The sequence below is a fragment of the Paracoccidioides brasiliensis genome (genome assembly GCF_000150735.1).
Source record: "Paracoccidioides brasiliensis Pb18 unplaced genomic scaffold supercont2.1, whole genome shotgun sequence".
Taxonomy (NCBI): domain Eukaryota; kingdom Fungi; phylum Ascomycota; class Eurotiomycetes; order Onygenales; family Ajellomycetaceae; genus Paracoccidioides; species Paracoccidioides brasiliensis.
In genome coordinates, this window is record NW_011371358.1 from 3,038,297 (window position 1) to 3,060,246 (window position 21,950).

Here is a 21,950-nt window from a genome sequence, read left to right on the forward strand (position 1 = left end):
AGGACGGATGATGATGACAAGAGGAATGAACTCTAGGGAGAAACACGAAAGGTAACACGAGAAAGAAAAAAAAAAAAGGCTAGAAATGATTTTCTAGCCGTCACTACCGCTGCTTCTGAAGGTAGCACACAGCTGGCAGTAATGATGTGTTAAATCCAGCACAGGCTGTGGAAGGTTCGTGGCTTGAACGATGCTGCGCACTTTAACGGCGCCTTCTTCTTCGATTAGTTTGCGAATTGTGTAGAGAAGGTCCGGGGAAAACTGCATAGTCGGATTGGGAGAAAATTGGTTAGTTTCCAGTTCAAACAGGTTTGTGACATGGCAGAGAGAAGAAAGGGATGGTGGGTGGATTTTGTGGGAATTTATATGCCCTACTTACCTCTGAGTACCACCGATATTGCCATGCGATAAGTCTGATCAAGGCTCCAATCATTCCCCTCGTGTCGCCCTGGCGCTCATACATCTTCAAGATTCCCTTCATCGCCTTGGGGGAGAACCTGATGGATAGGCAGTGTTGGTAGGCTTCGATCGCTTCGTTGAAATGCTGGAGGCGATCTGCGAGTTCACCCAGGATCTCCCATTCCGTTGCTGATTTCTGATACTCTACAGCTTGTCGGCGGGATTGCTCCATTTCCGTCCGCCATATTGTATATACGCGTAAATCTTCGTAGAGAACCATGAATAGATTGTCGAGCCAGCGTTCGCATAGCCGTTTGTTCATGAACTGTGTATATGAATGTGATGCAGCATCGGGCTAGAGAAGATTTTAAAAAATGAGTTAATTATAAAGTTGCTTGTTTGTTTGACAACGTATCCATGGACGGAAATACAATCGCGGGTAGGAAACTCACATCTTCTCCGCCGGATTTAACAACTTCCGAAGCAACGGATTGCTCTGGACGCTCAATTGTCACAGGCTTCTCCTTGTTCTTCCTAGCTCTATCACTTTCCACCGATTCGGTCTCTTCCTCGCTTTCATCAATCTTTTCAGAGTCATGGTCAGCTACTCCGTTCCCGTTCACATCAGCACTCTCGCTTGATGATTCATGTAAAGCCACTGTGCTTGCATTCTGAACAGCTGTAGAAGATTGCCTGGCGCTGACTTGGCGTTCCGCTCTATATTCTTCTTCCATGACGAAAACTTCGCTTCGGATCTTCAGCAGCTGGTCCCAACCGATCGAGGCCGCAATTTTGGCGAGCATAGTGTAAGCACGCAAGAAAGTGCCCTGGTACCCAGCAGCAAGGAGTTTCCTGAGTGTAGGATGCACCTGGTCGTGAGGCTCCCCTTGTTTCGGCTGTCCCTCATCGATTTCATCCAGCATGCTTTCGGGAAGGATTGGCAAAATAATTCGAGAGGGCTGTGGCATTCTTGGCGAGTCCTTATCTTGGTAAGTAAACATTGGACAAGAGTTCAGTGTCAGAAGTGCCAAATCCCATTGTTCCAAGTTTATGTAGACTTCCACTAATCGAGCCCACGAACTGAATTCGCTGGGTGCGGCCGTTACGCTACGTTTAGCACATTCGAGTGCCATTTCGCCTTCACCTTTACTTTGGCAGAAATCAGCTTGGCAATCTAAGAGCGAATAATCCATTGGTAAATCCTGCAGAGCATCATGTAATAATCGTACGGCCTGGACCTCCTCATCTGCAGAAATAAGGACACGAGCGAGGAGCGACGATACTTCAACATCTCGTGTGCGTAGCTTTTCAAAAAGGTTTATGCCAGAAGCATATCTTCCAGTCGTATGGATGTATTTTAAGATACCGGACGTTAGGTGGTTGGTAACGGTGTTTGGAACTTGCGTTTCCGGATCAGAGCTTAGCTGCCTCCCTACGGCCGTCATTAGCTCAGGCGCCCAACGTAGGGTGTGGGTATATCCAAACCGTTGAAAAACAGTTTCTCCGCAGCATCGAGAAATTTGTGCTCCATCTCTGTGTTTGTGACGGGGTTGAACCTTCTCACGCCAACAATCCTTTTAATGCTGTCGCCGTTGCCGTTATCTGCATAAGCGTAGGCCCTAAGAACTCCACATAGGAACGTTTCGAGCCATAATATGTCTGTCGCAACCCTTTTATCGCCGCGCTCATCGATACAGTAACTCTCGAGGCTACCTGGAATCTTGACCTCGACTCGCATGTCAACGTGGGAGAAGGCGTTGTAGCAACTGTTAAAGCCGTCAGCATTTGATGCAATTACGCATCCCAAAGTCCCTTACCAGTATATCCCTGAAACCACCTTATGGTTCTTGTCGACAGGAGAGTATGTAAGGGTATTGACGTAAGCAGCCAAACTGGCTGACGATGAGGCATCTATCCCTGTGACATGGTGATAAACGCCAGTCTGTCAGAAAATGAGAGAGGATGTTAACATACATCATGATCCTTGATTGGAATGGCATACGCGCACATACCTGGGTACCTGTACTGGTCTTCGATTGCTTGACCACATGGACCAGATCTACGGGCCCTAATTCCCGTAAATTCTGCAACGACTCCGTGCGAGCATCGATTGATGCGTAGATGTTCTGCTCCTCAATGATCCTGTATGAAAGGTTATATTAGCAATCCGAAATGGCGCAGCACAAAGTTCATCGATATGCAATATCAAAAATCCAATAATGGAGCCATCTGAAATAGATGCGTACTGTGGAGGTGACTTACTCCGGGATCGCAGGGGCAATCATGGTGCTCTGTAGTAGGCGCAAGAACAGGTGTTATTTAAGATACGTGGGAATGGACGGCGGCGTAGAACATGGACAGCATTCCACAGGGTGGAAAGAGTCGAATTGCATCAAGACTTGTGGGTAGAGGACACGGATTGATTCACTGCTTGGTGCAAAGCCTTTTCGCAGTGGTTCAGTTGATGTGCAGGAGAATGATAAGCTCTCTCCCACTTGGAGACGGCCTTGAATGATAGTTGCCGCGCCATTCCAAATCGGGAATATTTGAACCTCCGCCCATCGAAATCGCGTTTCAAGCGATATTAATATATTGAGACCTTGGGCTTCATCGTGCACCCGTGCCTTGTATCATGTATTCTATTTTACATTACCTTTCCCTACGTGCCCGCTGCCTTATTCTACTATCTACACTGTTTAATCGATCGAAGCCGAAACCGTAATGCTGGCCTAGGTTGAATGGCTCTTGTTTTGGGCGCATTTACATCCCCCATTCTGCGCCTTTCAGTCGCCTCTCACAATGTCATCCTTTGTTGCCCTTAATATCGAGCCAGATGACTTCAGCGAGGAGGAAGTTGATGACACCAAGGAAATCCAAATCGAAGAAGCTTTAAAGCTCTACCATAATGCCTTGAAGCTTCATTCTCAAGGCCCCCGATTCTATGACCAAGCTTCGGAGGCGTACGAAGCACTTTTTAGGTCAGAAATATTCAACTATCCGGAGTCAATCTCGGAGTACAAGAGGAGCCAGCTTGAAGATCCTGAGCCCCAGTATGTGAGCTACTCTGAGGAGCCAGCAGCGGGACCTGCTGCTCTAGATGCTAGTGACACTGTTTCTAGTGCTCTACCCCAAACGATATATTTGTCCCACAGAAACCGAGGCCAGTTTACGCTGGATAACCTGAGATGGTTACTACGTTCAAAGAAAGAAAATGCTGATGACAGCAATGCGACCTCCGTTGATGTGTCAGCCGCTGCTGTTTCAGCCATCACGTCATTCGCCGAAGCCCTGGAAAGAGATGATTCCGATCTGGAACTGTGGAGGAAAAGTGCCAGGATTGGGGATGCGCTTCAGAGCCATCGCCTTGCCAGGTTTTGTCTAGAGAGTGTGTTGGAAGGCGATGATGACGGGTTAGACGACGGATTCGAGCAGTTAGGCCTGGAACAAGCCTTTGCGGGCGAAGATCTCCGTCAGGTACTTAAAGTCCTAAGTGATAAGCTGTCTATGTCGCAACGCCCGCTCAAGCGACCAAGAAAAGCTATCCTTCGCCTGCTACAAAAACATATTGACTCTTTTCCGTTCCTTCCAAAGCGGCTAGACCCTTCGAGTGCGTCTCAAAGCCTTCTTGGAGTTCAACCTCGTCGTTATGTGATCACACCTACGTCTGCAACCTGGACTACAGTAGGTGGGGCTATTTTACAAACTTTGCTAGATGAACAAAAAGACGATAGTCCTTATGGTCCGGGAGCTGCAATAGGAATTAAATTGCAGGGCAGCTGCGAGGCCACTACGATTTCACATTCTGCCCTTCCTATTATTCAGAAGTCTGAGAAAGACGCGCGTGAGAGCGGAACCGACCAAAATCGGGATCTCGAATTGCCTGATCCGGAATCCCAGCATGCTCCCAATTTACCTAAAGAGGGGGCTATTCTATCAAAGCCCTCAGTCGCCGATAATTCCCGCGCTAGCACCCGTTACTCCCCCCCGCTTATTGGCGGTGCTGCGGAACCCAACCTACCTCTCGAACAGCCTCACGATATTTGCAATGACAGCGTCCGTGAAAGAACCGACGAGAAGACGGAACAGAAGACGCCCCAGGCAGCCCATGATGAAGTCGATCAGCAAGCACCTTCAGCACAATCTCGAAAACGATCTTCTGCATCTATCGGAAATGACGAGCAACAAGATGGTGGACGAGCAAAAAGTCGTCGTATTCGTGCTCGCGAATCAAATGCCGAAGTTCTCGTGCAACCGGGTGTTGTGCCATTTGATGAAGCTAAATATTATGAAGACCGCCTGGAAGAGTTTGCACATGCTGACCAATGGATGTTTGGAGTTGTGGGGGCACTGCTATCCAAGTTTGGTGTCGAAGACCTGGGAACGATTGACGAACTGAAGAAATCACTCGGTTCTGATGACGAAAACAAGCGCTCTGATGACAATACCGAGAAGTGCCTCGCCCAATGTGTGCTTTACAAGGACCTTCGAAAAGCTATTGAAGAATGGGATGATGACAAAGCCCAAGTCTTGTTACATGCAGATATTTCTTTACCAACTCAAGAGAGCGGAAAAGGTTCGAAAAGTTTTGGTTTAAGAAAGTTTCTTGAGAATTCACTGCAAAATAACCGAAAACCCGACAGAGAAATCACTCTCGTAGAAGACGATGGGCTGTTACCATTCTTGGAGCATATTAACAGCGGATGGTTCAGCCCTCGTGAGGCAGCATTTCTTTGGTTGGAACAACATCTTAAGCCTAATCCCCACTATCAATTGCCATCGGCCCCGAAGAGCCGGTTGATGGGGAGTTCCACATATATGAACAGGCTTTGGTCAAAGGAGATGAAAGAAACCGTCATGCAAATCCTTACTGATGACGATGAATTTATTTATTTGAAGCTTAACAATTTCGCTATTGCTTGGGAACAAACTTTATTGGCATCCAGTTCAACAAGAACCATTCCCTCCTCCCAAATTTTTGTCTGTGCGGAGATTACGCAAAGCATTTACGAACTCCATCTTGATATATACGCAGCAATGAACAGTCTAGAGGGTAACACTGACCCTGACCGAAAGATCTTAGAGCTAGATCGGCTGAATAGATGGAGTACACTTGCCCGGACCTTTATCAATTATCATCTTGATGAACGTGAGGAGGATGATGCTCAAATTACGATTGCGCTTCGCCATATATGGGCGTTTACTTTCCAATTCAATTTGACAGAAGAGGTACCACGAGAATATGTCTTCCGTTGTCTCCAGGACTTGAGGCGGGTACTGGGCTTGATTGGAAGTCCATCGATACCAATACTGAACAATGCGACAATTTCTGAAATATCCATTTCCGCGATCGATCAGGAAATATCAAGGCTCAACTCAATGGATTTCTTTGCGGATATTTTTGGCTCCGGTTCCGACGATCCTGTTCATCTCATAGAAAGTATCGAACCCATACTAGACCCATCATCGGTGGGATTTATCCACGCATCGTTGGCCGCAAACGAACTCGAGGCTCCTGGGAGTAACTCCAAGGAACTCGTTAGTGCTACGTCACTGTCGGTTATCCGGGATATGATCTCAGTTTTGGACCGGGGCGATGCAAACTTAAGGCTTTTCCTCTGGTCAAAGCTTAAGAGGGCTTATGAGTCTATTCAATATTCTCCAAAAGTCGTTTCTTGCTACCTTCGGAGTATTGAAGTAGCCGTGGGGGAGCTTCAAAGGCCTACGTACTTGGAAGCATCCAGCGATCGTCGGCAACTTTCACTTTTGAAGTGGATCAAGACCATTGATGATTTGCTGAGTAAGGTGGTTGGAAAGGTGATAGACGAGCCCGAAATCTCATTCGAATGCTTTGATATGGCTCATTTAGAGTCTTCAATGTCTGCTGTGGCTAGGATATCTAGACTACTTCACTCTTTTGCTCTATTCGAAGACTCACTTCGTGTTGGTCAGATATCTCTTCCAGAGATACGTCCAGCATCAACTGCAAAGACTCTGGAACAGCTCAAGGAAAAACTTCGAGGAATGCAAATCAAGGCGTGGGTTTTGCAATATGCGTTACTCAGGGAAGGTATGGCACAAAATAAGGAGTTATTTGACTCGCCAAATGACGATCGTATCCACTACCTACGCTCCGTTCATAACGCTCTTGGAATCCGTTCGATATGCAAATGCTCTAACAAATTGCTGTTGAAGCTTATGAAGAAAGAGCTGTTGACTCTCTCAACTGAAGATAGCTACGAATTTGACGTTTCACAACTCCTATTCGACTTGTACGGACTAAAGTTTTTGAATATCGACGAAATCGCAGATCACGGATGCCCTATTCAGAGATTGGATCGTGCTACTGCTATAATGATGGTAGATTTTGTCATGACCCAAGCCAACAGAATGAATATCAAAGACGTACCCAAATCAGAACTGAAGCTGACGATAGACACCATGCAAATGGCTATTGGTTGGGCTACCAAGTTCTCCACCTCGTTAACTTTCAATAAACGCGTTTTATCTGCTTTCTTGAAATCACCGATTAACCCGTCAGACCTCTTTCGTGCAGTGCAAGGAATCGGAGAGGTATCAATGGTCCCCATTCAGACAGAGAGCCTTGAGCTTGCAGATAAGGGATGGTACTTTTTACTCGGTTCTATAGCGTTGTCGAAATTTCGATCGCAAAAAAGGATAACTTCAATTCCAACCGATGATTTAGATCTTGCAGCCTCATTTTTTAGACAAGAGCTGGAGCATGGTACAGGGAAATGGAAGACATGGTACCGCCTTGCTCAAGTATACGATCTCAAGCTCGAGGAGGATATGGCATGGTCTGCGGACAAACTCAACAACAATCGATCAGATCTGGCAACTTTGCAGCGGAGGTCGATCCACTGCTTCGCTATGGCGATTGCAGCTGCTATACGGACAGCAGATTTGTCACCTGAAACAAAAAAAGAAATATCTGACCTATATACCGAATTTGGATTCCGGATGTATGCATCAGCAACGGAACCCCTGTCCATGGAAGCTTTTAGTTTAACGGAGTTTACAAGGCACTATAGCAGTGGCGAAAACCAACAAATGTATAAGGCAAAGCCTTTCCAAGAAATGAAGCGATATACCGCATGGAACTTTGCAAGTTTCCTTTTCCGACGGGCAACAGTTGATCGGCCAAATTATTGGAAGTAAGTAGCCCAACTTTCCCTCAGTCTGGTCTGTACGGTATCAGACAGCTGATACAGATGAACCTGTAGGAACTATTACATGCTCGGCAAATGTCTCTGGAAAATGTTCAACTGCGACGATGCCATGAGGAGAAACAGTTCTCCAGTCGAAGTTGACGATATACTTGACTCATTGGTTGACGCTATCAAGGCCCTACCATCAAAGAAGGATAGCCGTTCAGACCCAATACTTGAACCTCACTTCAAGCTCGTGTCAATTGTTCACAAGCTTGTTCATAAGGGATTCTTAAAGGTTGGTTTGCACCCAGTAGCATATCTATGTTTGTGATATTCTAACTTTGTAAAAGCCTGAGAAGGCAAAGGAGCGGCTTCTTGCCATACCATATGCACGGAAAGTGACCTTGAACGACGGCGATTGGAAGAGTTATATCCTCGAGGTGTTGAAAAATCTCAAACACGCGGATAAATCAAACTGGCATCATCGTATAATTTTACGGGTCAGTTTAACCATCCTCCCTTACAGAGTCGCCCTGTTGCTTGTTCTGACAATAGCTAGGCCGCACACGTTATTTATGACGATTTAAAAGACGACGAATCAGCCATGGCGGCAAAAGCAGAAGTTTCGCAACAAATTTTTACCAAAACAATGACGCTCCAAGTCTGGAGGCCCGAAAACGAACGCGCAGGAAGACATTTCGTTTACACAACTCGATATGTTTACTTCTTTGTCGGCCTTTTAAACCAACTGAACGACCGAGCAAGCTTAGATAGCCTCATTCGGCGGGTGCGTAGAAAACCAAATGACTATGTCAACCACACTAAACTCTGGGAGGATATGTGCTTTACTTACATCAAGGTGAGCTACCTAATTGTCTATTTATCTTACCTCGAATTTATAAATGCTGACTTCCCTCTCAAGCTTTTCCGCCGCGTCGGCGAGATTCCCGAAGGCTACGAAGACACGGTTTTCAAACCAGTCAGTCACGATGATTTCGTCATATATTGTGCACGCCTAGAAGATTGGTGTCAGAACCATGCAGCGGAAACACCTCTTGTGGACCTGCTCAAGGATGCCGTCGAGCTAAAAAAACTAAATAACGGTCTCATGAAGCCTGTTATTTTCGAGGACCTGGTCGCAGACACCTACGCAGTTCTCTATCAGAGCAACATATCCAAGTTCATCGAGCAAGTAACCGAGGAAGAAAGCCGGGAACGCATGAAGGTAGACCATCTCCTTATGGCCAGCGATGGACCAGAGGGTTCTCGAACACCCGCCGGGCATTCCACTCCTGGGCAACCTGGCCCTAAGCCACGGTTCAAGGGAGTATCACGTAAGGAGCTGCAGCGCAAAGCTGAAGCAATCGCCACCAGAGCTTTAGCCACAAAACCAACACCGAAACCTGTAGTGCGCCCAATTGACGAAGAACTCCCGGCCACCAGGCCATCAGTAGCCATTGAGGTTGCGATGCCTTTAATCACCATCAAAAATTCTATTAGAGAAGAAGCTTCAGGTGCCCAGAGCAGTGTTCCGGGTAGTGTGCATGACAGTGCCGACGACGAAAGTGAACTTAGCGAAATCGATGAAGAGAAGGTGTCAGAACTGGCCGAGGTATCGACGTTGGTAGAAACAACGATGCCAAAATCGTCCACGGAACCTATATTTCCAAACCATCTAGTAAAGAGAATCATGTCTCCGAAACCTGGATCACCTGGCCCGTCGACAAATGTCAGCATCACTGATGGTGCGGAGGTGGAGTCGGCTCCCACTGTTTCGGTACAGGATACGAAATCTGAACCTACAGAGGCTAGGCAGTCAGATGTGGATATGGAGGGAAATGCTTGATCAATTATTTTTCGGGCGTATTGTCAGTTACATATCGGCATTTTTTAACGTTTCTTTGCCCTCTGCAGTTTAGCAGACTTTTTTGCATCTCTGCATTTCTATTTCCATTTCCATTTCCATTATTTTGTATGAACTGCTTTATTAGTACTGGGATGGTTTCTGGTTCATTCCAAGCAGATAGACGGATATCAGGTCAGGTATGGCGAATATTTCAACTGGCGTTGAAATGGGATTGGTTTTCTTGCGGTGATATAAAGCTCGATGCGCACCTCTATTTTATTTTATTTTTATTTTTTTTTTAATACAGCTGGTTATATCATCCCTGCATACTTCATTGAAACGTGATATCTTTCCTCGTTTGTTCAAGTGAAGTTAGCTTAGGTCCTGTTACACTCCAACTCTAAAAAAGAAACTAACTATCCACTTTTTCAAAACACGAAGGGACATCAAGGGTAATGGGACGCATCAGTAATGCATGATATACGCAGGTAGTCGTCCTCTCAAGAATGAGAGATCGCTTCATGCTATAGCACTCGATGAAAAAAATCATAATACTCTCTCAGGCAATAAATTCTCAGATCCAAGTAACATGAGATGAAGAATTATCCAGTCCATTCCACAATCATCTCTCCAGAAAAAAGAAGAAAAAAGAAAAAAAAAGGAAGAGCATTCAAGGGTATCGCCAGAATATACAGAATAGTAGTTGATTACTCTAATTCATCCAAAACACTCTCCGGATTAAAATCTCGTTGCCGTGTCGTCATAATACGATGTCTCTTGGCCGCTGCCATTCTTTTCGCCGTAGATGATCCTGGGCTTGGGTTTGCTTCTGAGTCCAGCTTCAGAGACTGGAATTTCATGAGAGAGTTTTCGATATCACTCTCACAGCTAGCATAGCTGTAATTGAGTGAGTCTAGTCGCGGATTCGCTACGTTTTTCTTGAACTTTGTTGACTTCCTGCTCTGGGAACGAGAATGCAATTCGCGCTCTAAGTTGGCGATTCTCATTCGGAGTTTATTGTTTCCTTGCTCCAATTCAGCGATTCGATCTTCCGAAGGTGTTTGCAAGTCTTCGTGGACTATGTGAAATTAAAAATTAGCTTATGATACGACGTCGCAATGGTAATTAAGAACAACTTACTCCTAACTCCCTTAGACAGCAAGTCCAGCTTCTTATCCAAGTGCTCATCATGGCGTGACGCCTGGATGGGAAGTTAGCTTGTAAATATCAAATACTTATAGTGAATATTGAGAGGAGTATTTACCTGTTCGTCCCATGCCGCTTGCCATCGTCGTCGCTCTTCTTCAACTCGCTCCTCCATCTCCTGCCAGCACTCCTCTCGTACATCTTGTTCGATCAGCATGCATCTTTCTTCTGCTGCTCTCCACTGGAACTCAGCTTCCGCTCTGGCAATTTCTTCCTCCGCCAGTTTGATGGCCAGTGCGTCATAATCATCACTGATTCTTGCAATTTCCAAAGCCGCGGTCTCAAGTTCCTCAGCGGATGCAGAATAAAGACTCCATTTCGTTTTATGAGAATAGGTTGGACTATTCCTTCCGCTCGCCGTGCCAGCCAATATCGTTCTAGTGACGGAGGGTATGCGTGGCACAGTCACTTCTCGGGCTAATGCAGAGTATCGTAAAATTTGAGATGTCGCGTTGAAGTCCCCATGGGCGTCCGCCGTAACGATCATGAGGGCCCTTTGTGGGTGTCTAGGATAGGAAGCCCCATGATTGGGCGAAGGGAACGAGTTGGAGAATAAGAGCTCCGTGAGTTTGCATTGTCTGTAGGGAACAAGCGCCTTCTGACAAGGTAATTAGACGATTTATGTGAATGGATGCTGGGAGAGAAGAAACATACCTTACTTCCGTCCTGCAGATCACTCTGTGTTTGTAAACATTGACCTAAATACATCAAACTCTCGTTAATTTTTCCCGCTTCTGCAAGTGTTGCGCCTGCTGTCTTCGCATTTCTGGCACGCTCGGATCCTACCCATGCGTATTCATATCAGAATATGTTACTTCAAAATATGGGAACAGCATAGATCGTACCAGCAAGGTCAACAACAGTCAAGGTATTTCCAACCCATGATTCTTCGCCAAACCTCCTATCTCTGACCCTTCTCTTCACCTCCACGCAGAAGAACCCGTGGCTTCGAGAGCTGACGCTATTGCTCCCAGTCTCAGTTACTTTTCTTTCCAACAAGCCCGTCTCTAAGACCATTAGGGCATCTTCATAAGTACCGCAAACAATTTTTCTCAAACCAGCAACGACCTTGCGATCTTGTGAACCTTCCGTAGGCTTAAATAGGAGATGACGCCTCCTTTCCTTCTGGTTCATAGCCGGTCGGGGACTCATTGCTACATTCGAAGGGGCCAAGAGGTCAAAAATTCGATCATTGTAAACTTCGTACATTGATACCAATACTACAGTCGCCTCTTCATTCGGGTTTGGAATCACAAGGTCGCTCACGTCGGGTAATTGAGGTAGCGCGCTAGGCCGATGAGGTAGATGACGTCGAGGGAAATTGAGAGTGGACATCGAATCCTTTTTATTTCGAAGAGTAATATTAGCTACGGGTTTCGACATTCTATGGCAGTTCCAAAAGGGTAATTGTGAAGGAAAAGGGGGTTTCTTTGGAGACATGAACACATTTCCACAAGCCCCAATCGACTCTATGGAAGAAAGGAGTCGAATAGTCGGGGTGCATGAGGCCTGTATAGAAGTACAATTTGGATTGTTTTGGGACAATTCTTCTGAGAAAAAACCAGACGAGAAAGAGTTCCACCGGCAAGGAGATAAAGGGAAGTTAAAAGGGCTCCGTACCGTCATTGGGGTTTGACATCTAGACATGGTGGACATCGGAGTTTGGGCCCGTGAACCTCGACCACGTTCGTTCCATGGATCACTGTAAATTGTTTCTATGAAAGATCTCGCAGAGAAAATCTGTGCTTCCGATACATCTGAAGCTGCAACGGACGGCAACAACATGGGATTGGTTGTGATATCAGGATTCTGAATCGTTGACGAAATGGACCGAAAGAGGACATCGAGGGACATCTGTGTTATTCCACGCTGTGACTTCGACCCGAGGATGGTGTGTGTCTGAGAAGATGATAGTGGCCCAGTTAATTTGTGCACCTCTTCTATTCAGGTAATCTCAAAGAGATATCAAACCTTTCCGCTCCCAGTGACTCCCAAGGTAGCAACGAGGCCATCTCTGCCTTCACATAGGACACCTTTTATCAACTTAGTCATTCCAACTTCCTCGAAGAGCTCAAGTTGAGAAGCATTATCTTCAAAAACTTTCGTAAACCCGAACTTTTCTACTGCTCGTTTTCTCAGTTCGTTTGGCGGTTGCAGTGTGATATGGGTGGGCCAAACACGGCTTTGGTTTCCATCATCTCCTGTTGATGGGGCCTCCGGACGTTCAACTGTAAGGTAGCTCTGTTTTGACGCTTGAGATGTTCCTTTCTGGTTCATCGGCGGCCGGAGTCTCAGAAAGACCTGGAAGAGCGATGTTTGCCCCGGCTTCGGTGGAGGTTCCATGGTCCTTGTATTAGTTTTATTATTATTTCAAGCAAAAGGAACTTTGAGAATGGAAATTCAATCGGGAGCGCAAAAATCTGACAGCGTGAGTTGTTGCTGGCTGGGATAAATGAGGTTGTTGTTTATTCATACGAAGTCCGGTGCTTGTCCCATTAGTTGTATATCGTTTTCTTTTTTCTGTGTACATAACTCAAAGAAATCGCCGATAAGCCGTTGCCCGGGCAACTATCGCAACACCAAGACCTTTCCACCAAACCATGTTTTAGCGTCAACCACGAAGAAACAGAGGATCAAAGACGGTACAACGGTTGTCCATTGAAGCTTGTGAACAAAGTTGAAGTAGAGACGCACAATAAATTGAATTGACAGTGTTGTGGTGGTCGTGGTCGCTGTTCTATAAGAACAGGCGCAGCTCCAAACTACAGTCAGTAGTTACATAGTTACATAGTTAGAGACGCCGGGCTTTGTCATCTAAGGAGTGAATGATGTTTGCTTTCTGTTTTGAAGTTGAGATATGGACATAAAAGATATAAGTTTAAAACTTTAGTTTTGGGATCCCTTGTCAAATGGCAGAAAAATTAGTATGTAAGTCGGATTATCAGATATTTGTGGCATCACACACAATGGCATATATTATAGCAGAGTTAAGTGAGTGCTTTTGAAAAGAAATAAGACTTCTGGTTTCTCTCGTGGAGACAGCAGGCTCTTCGACTCCAATCAAAAATCACATTTGTAATAGCACCAAGGAGAATGAAGATTTAGGGGGAAAAAGAAAGAAAAAAAATTAAAGTGTTATCAAGCAACAATATTGAAAATAATTTTGTTACCACAAAAAGGGATCTATTTCGCCAGACGTGCATAGCAAGCCAGATAAATCACTGCTTCATACGGAGGATAGTGAATGGCACCATTCAAGGTCTTAGGGAAATAAAACTAATCCATGTTAAACTCGCAACAAATAGGTGATCAAACAGGTGAAGAGGTTATCAAGCAACGTATAACAAAACACCGGCGAACACATTCTGTAAATAACATCCACAAGCAACCGATGGCGCCAAAAGGTGGTCGACAGTCTAGAGATTGGGAACACTATGGGCAAGTCAATAACCCTGGAAGGGTCCGTTCGAGCAAATGGAGGAAAATCTACCAGCCTGAGAACTTCGAGCGAGGTTCATCTCCAAAAGATACTTGACAGCAAAACAAGTGCAGTCCATGTAGCAAGGAGGAAAGTCCGCAAATACCGTAGATTATTGATATTCAGTCGCCCTTCCGTTTGGAAGGTTTCTTGTGATTTGTCGGTGCATCTACCTTGTCATCCTTCGCTGGCACAGACTTACGGTTCGCAGATTTTTTCACTTCTGCAGGCTTAGACGACTTGGCTTTCTTCTTCCGTTCTTCGGCAGCCTTTTCCTTCGGACTGGTGGGTGGTCCATTTTCGGCATCATCTGCGCCAGCACCGTTTCCAGAACCCTGGCGTTTGGAAGGCTTTATTGTCTTTGATTTCTTTGAGACGGGCTCAGCTTCTTCGCCCGACTCCTCAGCTGCTCTCTTGCTTCTGGAGCGTTTGTCCTTCCGAGGAGATTCATCCTTTGCGCAACAGATATCAGCATGACTATCTGGCTGGAGCTTAATCGGGATGCACTTACGTTGGCACCTGTTTTGTTCTTGAGCATTCGAACTCTAAATCCTGTTTTACCTGGGCGGTTTACTTCTACGTCCTGAGGAAAAATGAAATATCAGTGGTCTATTTTACCAAGGAGTTGAGGACCAAAGTGAATCACTTACCCCTCTCCAGTCCGAATCAGCAACATGCCCTTCCTCGACAGCATCACGGACTTTCTCTTGATTCTCTGTGGAGATCTCATCATAGCCATCAAGGAGAGTATAATCTTTTTCATCACCCACGACTTCCTGCATGTTGGCTATCTGCTTCGGAGTAACACAGCCCCTGAAGGTCAAGTGGGAGTCAGAAAAATCATGTGCCAATAGCTATAGGAAGATTACCAGTGCTTCCAGCTCCAGCTCTGGAAATTATCGGTGTCAACCCATGTGCCAAGACGTAGCTCTCCTTTGAGGATTTTCTCCTTTTTGTCCTGGCATTCCTTGTTCTTGCAGCCGGCCCTTCCCGTGCTGGCTTCCTCTAGAGCAGAGGGAATATAGTACGTTAGCCACACACGTACGTAATTTTAGAAGTTCCATATTGCAAATAAAACAAAACAATAATAAATGAAAATACGGTGGAAATAAAAGGACATACCGATCCGATATGTTGGCATTGGTCGACGTTGGAAGTTAACGCGTTAAGCGACAGGGTTCCTCGAAAGCAGCAACGGGTTTAGGAAGCAAGCTTGGAGTGACCTCACTGCAAATGAATTATTTGACGATATTATTCCTCCGTACATTCCGTTTGGCTTTCAATCAGTTTGACGACTTTGATGTTGATGTCGATGTTGACGCTTGGGTCGGACTTCAAACTTAACATGAATGACGATATAACCGGAGTTGGTTGTCATTCAATCCTTGGAAACGTCGCGGCGCTACGGCTCCCCCCACATTCCGGACAACCCAACCCAAAAAGAACTTAAAATTCCTACGAAAACTGGAAAGCAAATAAACGGTTGTGGAACAATAACTCCTATTGAAGGCAAGGGACATCCGATTTACACTTGTTTAGAAAGTCATCCAGCTCAAGTCTTCCAAATGGACGGATGGGAGTGGGATCCACGTGATTTTAACCGCTGCAGCTGGAGCTCGAACTCCTCTAGTTAACTACATAATTAGCCAATCAAAGCAACCTTCAACCTCAATCCACTCCTCCAGGGATTGGCATGCTGGATCGCCGATATCTCTACGGAGTAGAGTGAAATGAATGGGTTTGCAGAATTACCTGTGGGTTATTAGATCGGCAGTATCCTTATTGTGACTTACTTCAATCTCTCAGACCCGGTGAAATATGCATTATCAATGATGAAAAGCGCCCGGATAGTCTTGGGAAGCCAATGCGTTTGAAGGCTTGATACTTTTAACCCAATGGTCAAAAGTCCCACAACAATCACATTAATTCAGCACTTCCGGGCTCGTGTCGTGAGATAAGCGGAGTCCAAGCTAGGGATACACGGAGATATATCTACGAAGTACTCCGTATACTTCCTACAGTTAGCCTGGGGAACAATTGAATTTTTGTGGGCCACTGCATCTAATGTTCAGGTAGGAATGGCATCACACTTCCTCACAGTAGGTATCTGTTCCTGCGATTCCAGATGTTAATCCAGGTAACTTTGCCAACTGGAATCGGTTGCGCTATGGCGACATTGGTCTGGCATGTCCTCCGGCTCTGCGGGGAACCCGGGTCGCCCGAAGAAAGGATAACACTCGACCACGGAGCTAAAAGTAGTGATGGTCGACAGGCGAGCACAGCAGCCCTTGTCATTTTCATGTGTTACGGGGCGCATCACCTATTACTTCTTCAGCCCATCTTCAGTTCAACTATTTAACGAAGAATACAAAAGTCAACCGTCTCCGCCGCTAAACCCTCAATTAGCCGAGGTTGAGAACCCCAAGAACCCCAAGTCCAAGCCCATGAACATTTAAGCATAAAGCATGTGTGGTTCGCCAGTGCATGTTGTTGTTGCCATAATAATTGTTTGAACAAACTCATACTGATTCCGGCCTCTCCTATCAAAACGAACAGGATAATTTACCTACTCGAACAAAATGGCGTATCCAATCATTGACGCTTGGGCCAATCCGGCTTTTCCAATCGAGGTGAGCGCATTCTCTATGTATTTATCAAGCACAAACTATCCTATTTCATTGACGAATTTACATCCAAGAAGCCGCCCGGTTTCTATTTACCATTTCAAACTCTTCATCCGCAAGAATCAATCGCTGAAAGAAACCTTTAGGAAGACATGCCTGAGGTGCAACGCCTCTTCGAACAGTCTGGTGCCGATAAGGAACTGCTTGAAAAGCGGCGGACACCAGATGAGCTTGTTGCATTGATGGATGCTGCTGGGGTCAGCCAGATATGCATTTGTGCATGGTACCGGCCCGGCCACGCTGTCTTTTCCAACGCTGAAGTTGCCGCGTTTACTCGTGCTTATCCGGATCGTTTCATTGGCATCGCGGGAGTAGATCTTCTTGATCCAGTCTGCGCGGTTAAAGAGCTTGACCACTACGTGAAAAAGGAAGGGTTTAAGGGCTTGCGCGTGGTCCCTTGGCTCTGGGCGTTGCCACCTACTGATGCACATTAGTACGGCCTTCTCAGTTTGCGACCTTTTTGGCAGTTGTAGAATGCCTGGCAGCTAACTAATAGGTGTTCCTGGTTATAGCTGGCCGCTGTATGTCAAGTGTGTTGAGCTTGACATCCCCTTTGTGAGATCACCCCGTATCGTTGACACCCGCGAAGATACAAGCATGCTTATCCAGCGTTATAGCATACGCAAGTCGGGCACACTGGTCCCCTATGCCCCAGCGAAGTTGGACGACCAATTCCAGTAAAACCACCTCACCATAGTTCCTCATCACGCAGAGCCATCATTGACAGAAACCGTTCAGTATATTGACGAAATCGCGCTGAAATTCCCCACGTTGTCCATAATTTGTGGGCATATTGGCTACCCATGGACGGCGGAGATGATTAGCGTAGCTTGGAAACATCCAAACGTTTATATTGACACCTCTGCACATTTGCCCGCATACTATCCTAAGGTAATAGTTATTCCCGTCTCACCCAAATATCTTCCAGTTCCGCTAACATACCTGTCGTGACTTGGCTAACAGGAATTGATCCAATTCGCAAATACCACTGGGCGGAAGAAAGTTATGTTCGGAACTAATTTCCCTCAGCTTAGCTGGAAGCAGTGTGTTGAGTCTGCCCATAAAGACCTCAAACTCCGGGAGGAGGCTAAAGCGGACTTCTTCGGTGGAAACGCAGCGAGAGTGCTGAAATTGGGGCAGGGAATGAACGCGACAAAAGGAAAACTTTAAGTTACTCTTATATGAAGGACCACAGCCAATTCTTCAACTCCAGAGTGCTTTGAACGTTCTAATAGCTATCTCTAACATCAATGTTCTGGTATGGTATTGGAAGTCAAACAAAAGATGACGCTCTGGGCTATCAAAAGACAAACTTAAACGGGCATAAAACGAACAAGAGGAAAATATATTTCTTAATGAGATATATATTGAAAGGCTTTTTATATATGGATATGGAGAATGAGTGTAGTTCCAACCTTCATTTCGTTTTTGAGGAAGAAAAGGAGAGGCGGCAGTTGGAAGCAGGAATACAGCCCTAAACTCGATTGGGATAATGCAAACTTTAAATTCTTCAGATCTCGTTCACCGAATTTCGCGATCCAATAAATCTCTCTCCTCTCTCCTCTGCAACAACTTATTACCTCTACCGCCTATACACAAATAACCAAAACATCCTAAAAGACTTCCATTTATTGATTCTCGCGTCTCAGAACTGTTCCCAAGTTTCTAGTTCCCAGAGCCTTCCCGGCGCAGCGGGATACCCGCCCATATCTCGCCTTCCCAGTGCCACTCCTACTTGTTACAGAGCTTTCACCATGTCCGAACCAATCCCAGAATCCATCCCTACCAGTCAAGACCCACGAAGCAAGCGGCCGCTAAAGAAACGTGCCCTGACCCCCGTCTCCGAACAAGCCACCCTAATCCAAACCCTCTTCAAAGACCCCACGAAAGAAGTCCACATCCCCGCCCCATCCAAACCCCGCACAAGCGCTACTCTACCACCTCCGCCAGAAATCGTCGCTAATGTCCAAGGCTCCTCGGCCGGCGCGGGCTCGGGCGAGTTTCACGTCTACAAAGCTAGTCGGAGAAGGGAGTACGAGCGCCTAAGGCTCATGGAGATTGAGTTGAAGAAGGAGCAGGCGGATGAGATGTTTGAGCGGAGGAGGGAGGAGGCTAGGCGGAAAGATGAGGAGAAGACGGAGAAGAATCGGAGAAAGAGGGAAAAGAAGAAGAAGAAGGCTAAGGAGAAGGCGGGGGCTTCGGGCGCTGCTGGGGATGTTAAAATGGGGGATGTGGAGAGGACAAACAGTGAGGATGGGAATATGGTACCCGTGGTGGAAGTGGCCGCAGATGGAAATAGAGAAGAATTAGGTGTCATAATTCATGATGAGGATTGATTAATATTGGGATACGGTTGTTCGGTCTTGGATATTGAGTTTTGTGAATTCTACTTCGCTACGAGTACGACGGATGGGGGATCACAAGATTAACAAGATAGTGGCTGCTGACTGCGACACAGATCACGTGATGAGAGGGTCCGACAGATACCCATTGACTGCATTTATATTTATTTAATTAATTTCTTTGGTGGTTATTCGTACAGGTCTAGATGCTGTAGAACAAGGTAGGTGACAGGGGAAGTGATTCGAACAAAATCATTATTCCTCACCGCCGCCAACATTCGCTGATTGCTTCATGGTTTTCGCACTGCAAATATCATCGACTCGGAGCAACATACAAGCAGACTGTAGAGAAAGAACGTTAGATAAGAGGAATTGAAAATATATATGTCTGTGGACAACTTACTTCAACTGCAGTTTTGATGCTCTGCAATTTAACGGCTTCAGGCTCCCACACGCCATATTCTTTCATGTCAACAACTTCTCCAGTGTCGCCGTTAACACCATATGTGCTGTTGCCCTCCACATGCTTGGATCTGAGGTTAGTCAGGACACGGATGGGACTGGCGCCTGCATTTTGGATTAGTGTTCTGGGGATAACCTCCATCGCATCAGCGATAGCCTTGTAAGGCCACTGTTGAATGCCCTCAACGGACTTGGCCATTTGTGATAGCTTCACAGAAACTGCCATCTCAGTCGCTCCACCGCCAGGCGAGAGACGGGGATCAAAAATGACGTTCCTCGCGACAGACATGGCATCCTGTAAATTGCGCTCGATCTCATTCAGGATATCCTTTGATGGTCCTCTCAAAAGAATAGTGCAGGCCTTAGGGTTAGAGCATTTCCGGAGGAATGTGAAGTACTCGTCGCCGATTTTCTCAATCTCAAAAAGACCGCATCGAGTTCCAACGTCTGATTCTTGGAGATCATCCACTCGGTTAACGATGGTTGCACCCGTTGCGCGGGAAATTCTGTTGTTGTCTGTCTTGCGGACACGTCGCAAAGCAGTAACATTCTGTTTCACGAGGTAGTGTTGGGCCAAATCTATAATTTTGTTAGGCCTTGTGGTTTACTTAATGATCAGCCGGTTCACTTACCAGATACACCCTTCTCAGTAATAACAAGGTCAGGTTTTAAAGCAAGGATCGCATCACACATGTGTTTAACTTGCTCTTCCTCTATCTGCAATATCCGGTTCCAATCATCTTCTTTCGAAACTTCGATGTTTGTCTGGGACTCTCCCTTTTTATACTCGAGAGGGCAATCGAGGAGGATGATTCGTGGGTTCTCTATTCTCCGTCGCATTTTTGGATGAGTGATATCCTTGTTGAGCATAACTCCGTCAATGACCTCGCTATCCTCAATCTCTCCGCCTGGTACCTTTTCTACACGAGCATAGCGCTTGATATCGACCTCCTTCTTTCCACCGCCCGCATCATAGGAAACAGTTCTTACGGCCTTCAATGCCAGATTGCACATGAGTTCTGACCACCGCGAAACAAACTTTGTGCCAATGGAAGAGTGAATTAACTTATACATGGCTTTGTCATCATTAATATCAACTGGTAGTGATATATCCTCTACTATGGCAAGTGCGTCCGAAAGAGCGCGTTTGAAAGCGGAGATGATGACGACAGGATGTATATTTCGTTCGAGTTGAGGGAGCGCCTGGGCCAGAATTTCGCCAGCTGGTTTTCGTCAGCAGGAGCAGAACCATAAAAGTTTCATGTAGATATAAGTACCTAGAATTATGACAGTTGTAGTACCATCACCCACTTCCTCATCTTGTGTTCGGCTGAGTTCGATCATACTCTTAGCTGCGGGGTGAGCTACCTCAATCTCGCGGAGGATGGCATGTCCGTCGTTGGTGAGAACGATACCGCCCATAGGGTCTAGAAGCATCTTCAACATAGCTTTAGGCCCCAGGCATGATCGGATAATATCTGCCACACTGCAATGCTTCGTAAGACAGATGTTCCAATTGTGGGGCGGGATATACCCGAGGGGTGAGGTTCATAAGACCTACGTCTTTGCTGCTGTGATGTTGGACAACTGCGCTTTCCGGCCAACTTGTCTACTCCCACTCTGGGTGTCTACAGTTCGTATGTGAGCGGCCTTGATTTCATAATCTCATTCTATTATAAAGAGTGTTAGGCTAAACATACTCATCACCACAACAGGAGCCTGCATTTTGGCGAGAATCTAGATGTCTCTCAGCGGGCGCGGGAGGACAAATTCACCGATGGGAGAACAGGCGGCAAACGAATTCCACGAAAGAACAAACTATATTCGAATAGAAAAGTATGAAAACACCGTGAAGTAAAACCGGGGTGCTTGAAGACAGTTGCAGGATGGAAGCTCCTTTGGCGTCCCTTGGTTGTTGTCAATATTTTTTTCTCTACGTGGGAGAGACCTGGCATATTCAACCCTAAACTGAATATGGACTAGTGTGATAAGCTCCCGTGAAACGCTTTGAACTTCCAACTTGAATGTTCCCTATTTCCAACCTTGTTCCTTCAACATCAGAAACTTGCAACATGATATGAAAAATATCCAAGGGGCCAATTCTTGACATTTTATGTCTATCCTTATCCATTGTTTATCATGGCCTTTTCGCTTCATCGCCCATGCGGCAGAACGGGGGATTGGGATCCATATTTGACTCCTGCTAAGTCAAGCGTTAACACTCGTTATGAGCTTCCACAAGGCGTCAGCACCAGAGACATTTTCTTGCAATTCTCAAAGAATGGAACATCGCGTTGTTGCGGTCCATTTGGGGAATAACCGCCCTCTGAGGCTCTGGTCGTCAGGTGCTTGAACAAGCTTTAC

The 21,950-nt window shown here is 46.1% G+C and overlaps 7 protein-coding genes across 7 annotated transcripts; 3 read left to right on the forward strand and 4 right to left on the reverse strand.

The window, feature by feature from the left end:
- Positions 1-93: 93 nt before the first annotated feature.
- Positions 94-2,684, reverse strand: PADG_00922 (uncharacterized protein; the record flags this gene model as incomplete). The annotated part of the gene is made up of 7 exons (XM_010758242.1): positions 94-261; positions 380-754; positions 852-1,831; positions 1,885-2,165; positions 2,217-2,341; positions 2,412-2,541; positions 2,662-2,684. The coding sequence occupies 7 exons, from the start codon at positions 2,682-2,684 to the stop codon at positions 94-96; spliced, it is 2,082 nt and encodes a 693-aa protein (XP_010756544.1).
- Positions 2,685-3,198: 514 nt separating this feature from the next.
- On the forward strand, positions 3,199-9,414 carry PADG_00923 (uncharacterized protein; the record flags this gene model as incomplete). The annotated part of the gene is made up of 5 exons (XM_010757741.1): positions 3,199-7,571; positions 7,641-7,863; positions 7,919-8,068; positions 8,128-8,427; positions 8,491-9,414. 5 exons carry the CDS (start codon positions 3,199-3,201, stop codon positions 9,412-9,414), a joined length of 5,970 nt encoding a protein of 1,989 aa, XP_010756043.1.
- Positions 9,415-10,121: 707 nt separating this feature from the next.
- Positions 10,122-12,963, reverse strand: PADG_00924 (uncharacterized protein; the record flags this gene model as incomplete). Its single annotated transcript, XM_010758243.1, has 7 exons — positions 10,122-10,492; positions 10,555-10,615; positions 10,679-11,218; positions 11,275-11,402; positions 11,466-12,129; positions 12,241-12,519; positions 12,592-12,963. 7 exons carry the CDS (start codon positions 12,961-12,963, stop codon positions 10,122-10,124), a joined length of 2,415 nt encoding a protein of 804 aa, XP_010756545.1.
- A 940-nt stretch (positions 12,964-13,903) lies between these two features.
- PADG_11170 (uncharacterized protein) lies at positions 13,904-14,155 on the forward strand (the record flags this gene model as incomplete). Its single annotated transcript, XM_010758463.1, has 1 exon — positions 13,904-14,155. One exon carries the CDS (start codon positions 13,904-13,906, stop codon positions 14,153-14,155), a length of 252 nt encoding a protein of 83 aa, XP_010756765.1.
- Positions 14,156-14,220: 65 nt separating this feature from the next.
- Positions 14,221-15,239, reverse strand: PADG_00925 (uncharacterized protein; the record flags this gene model as incomplete). The annotated part of the gene is made up of 5 exons (XM_010757742.1): positions 14,221-14,550; positions 14,610-14,681; positions 14,749-14,911; positions 14,968-15,103; positions 15,221-15,239. 5 exons carry the CDS (start codon positions 15,237-15,239, stop codon positions 14,221-14,223), a joined length of 720 nt encoding a protein of 239 aa, XP_010756044.1.
- Positions 15,240-16,874: 1,635 nt separating this feature from the next.
- PADG_11171 (uncharacterized protein) lies at positions 16,875-19,118 on the forward strand (the record flags this gene model as incomplete). Its single annotated transcript, XM_010758464.1, has 6 exons — positions 16,875-17,215; positions 17,295-17,337; positions 17,400-17,459; positions 17,521-17,673; positions 17,746-17,904; positions 18,297-19,118. The coding sequence occupies 6 exons, from the start codon at positions 16,875-16,877 to the stop codon at positions 19,116-19,118; spliced, it is 1,578 nt and encodes a 525-aa protein (XP_010756766.1).
- Positions 19,119-19,379: 261 nt separating this feature from the next.
- PADG_00928 (T-complex protein 1 subunit gamma) lies at positions 19,380-21,311 on the reverse strand (the record flags this gene model as incomplete). Its single annotated transcript, XM_010758244.1, has 6 exons — positions 19,380-19,466; positions 19,528-20,165; positions 20,219-20,809; positions 20,864-21,072; positions 21,148-21,214; positions 21,287-21,311. 6 exons carry the CDS (start codon positions 21,309-21,311, stop codon positions 19,380-19,382), a joined length of 1,617 nt encoding a protein of 538 aa, XP_010756546.1.
- Positions 21,312-21,950: the final 639 nt, after the last annotated feature.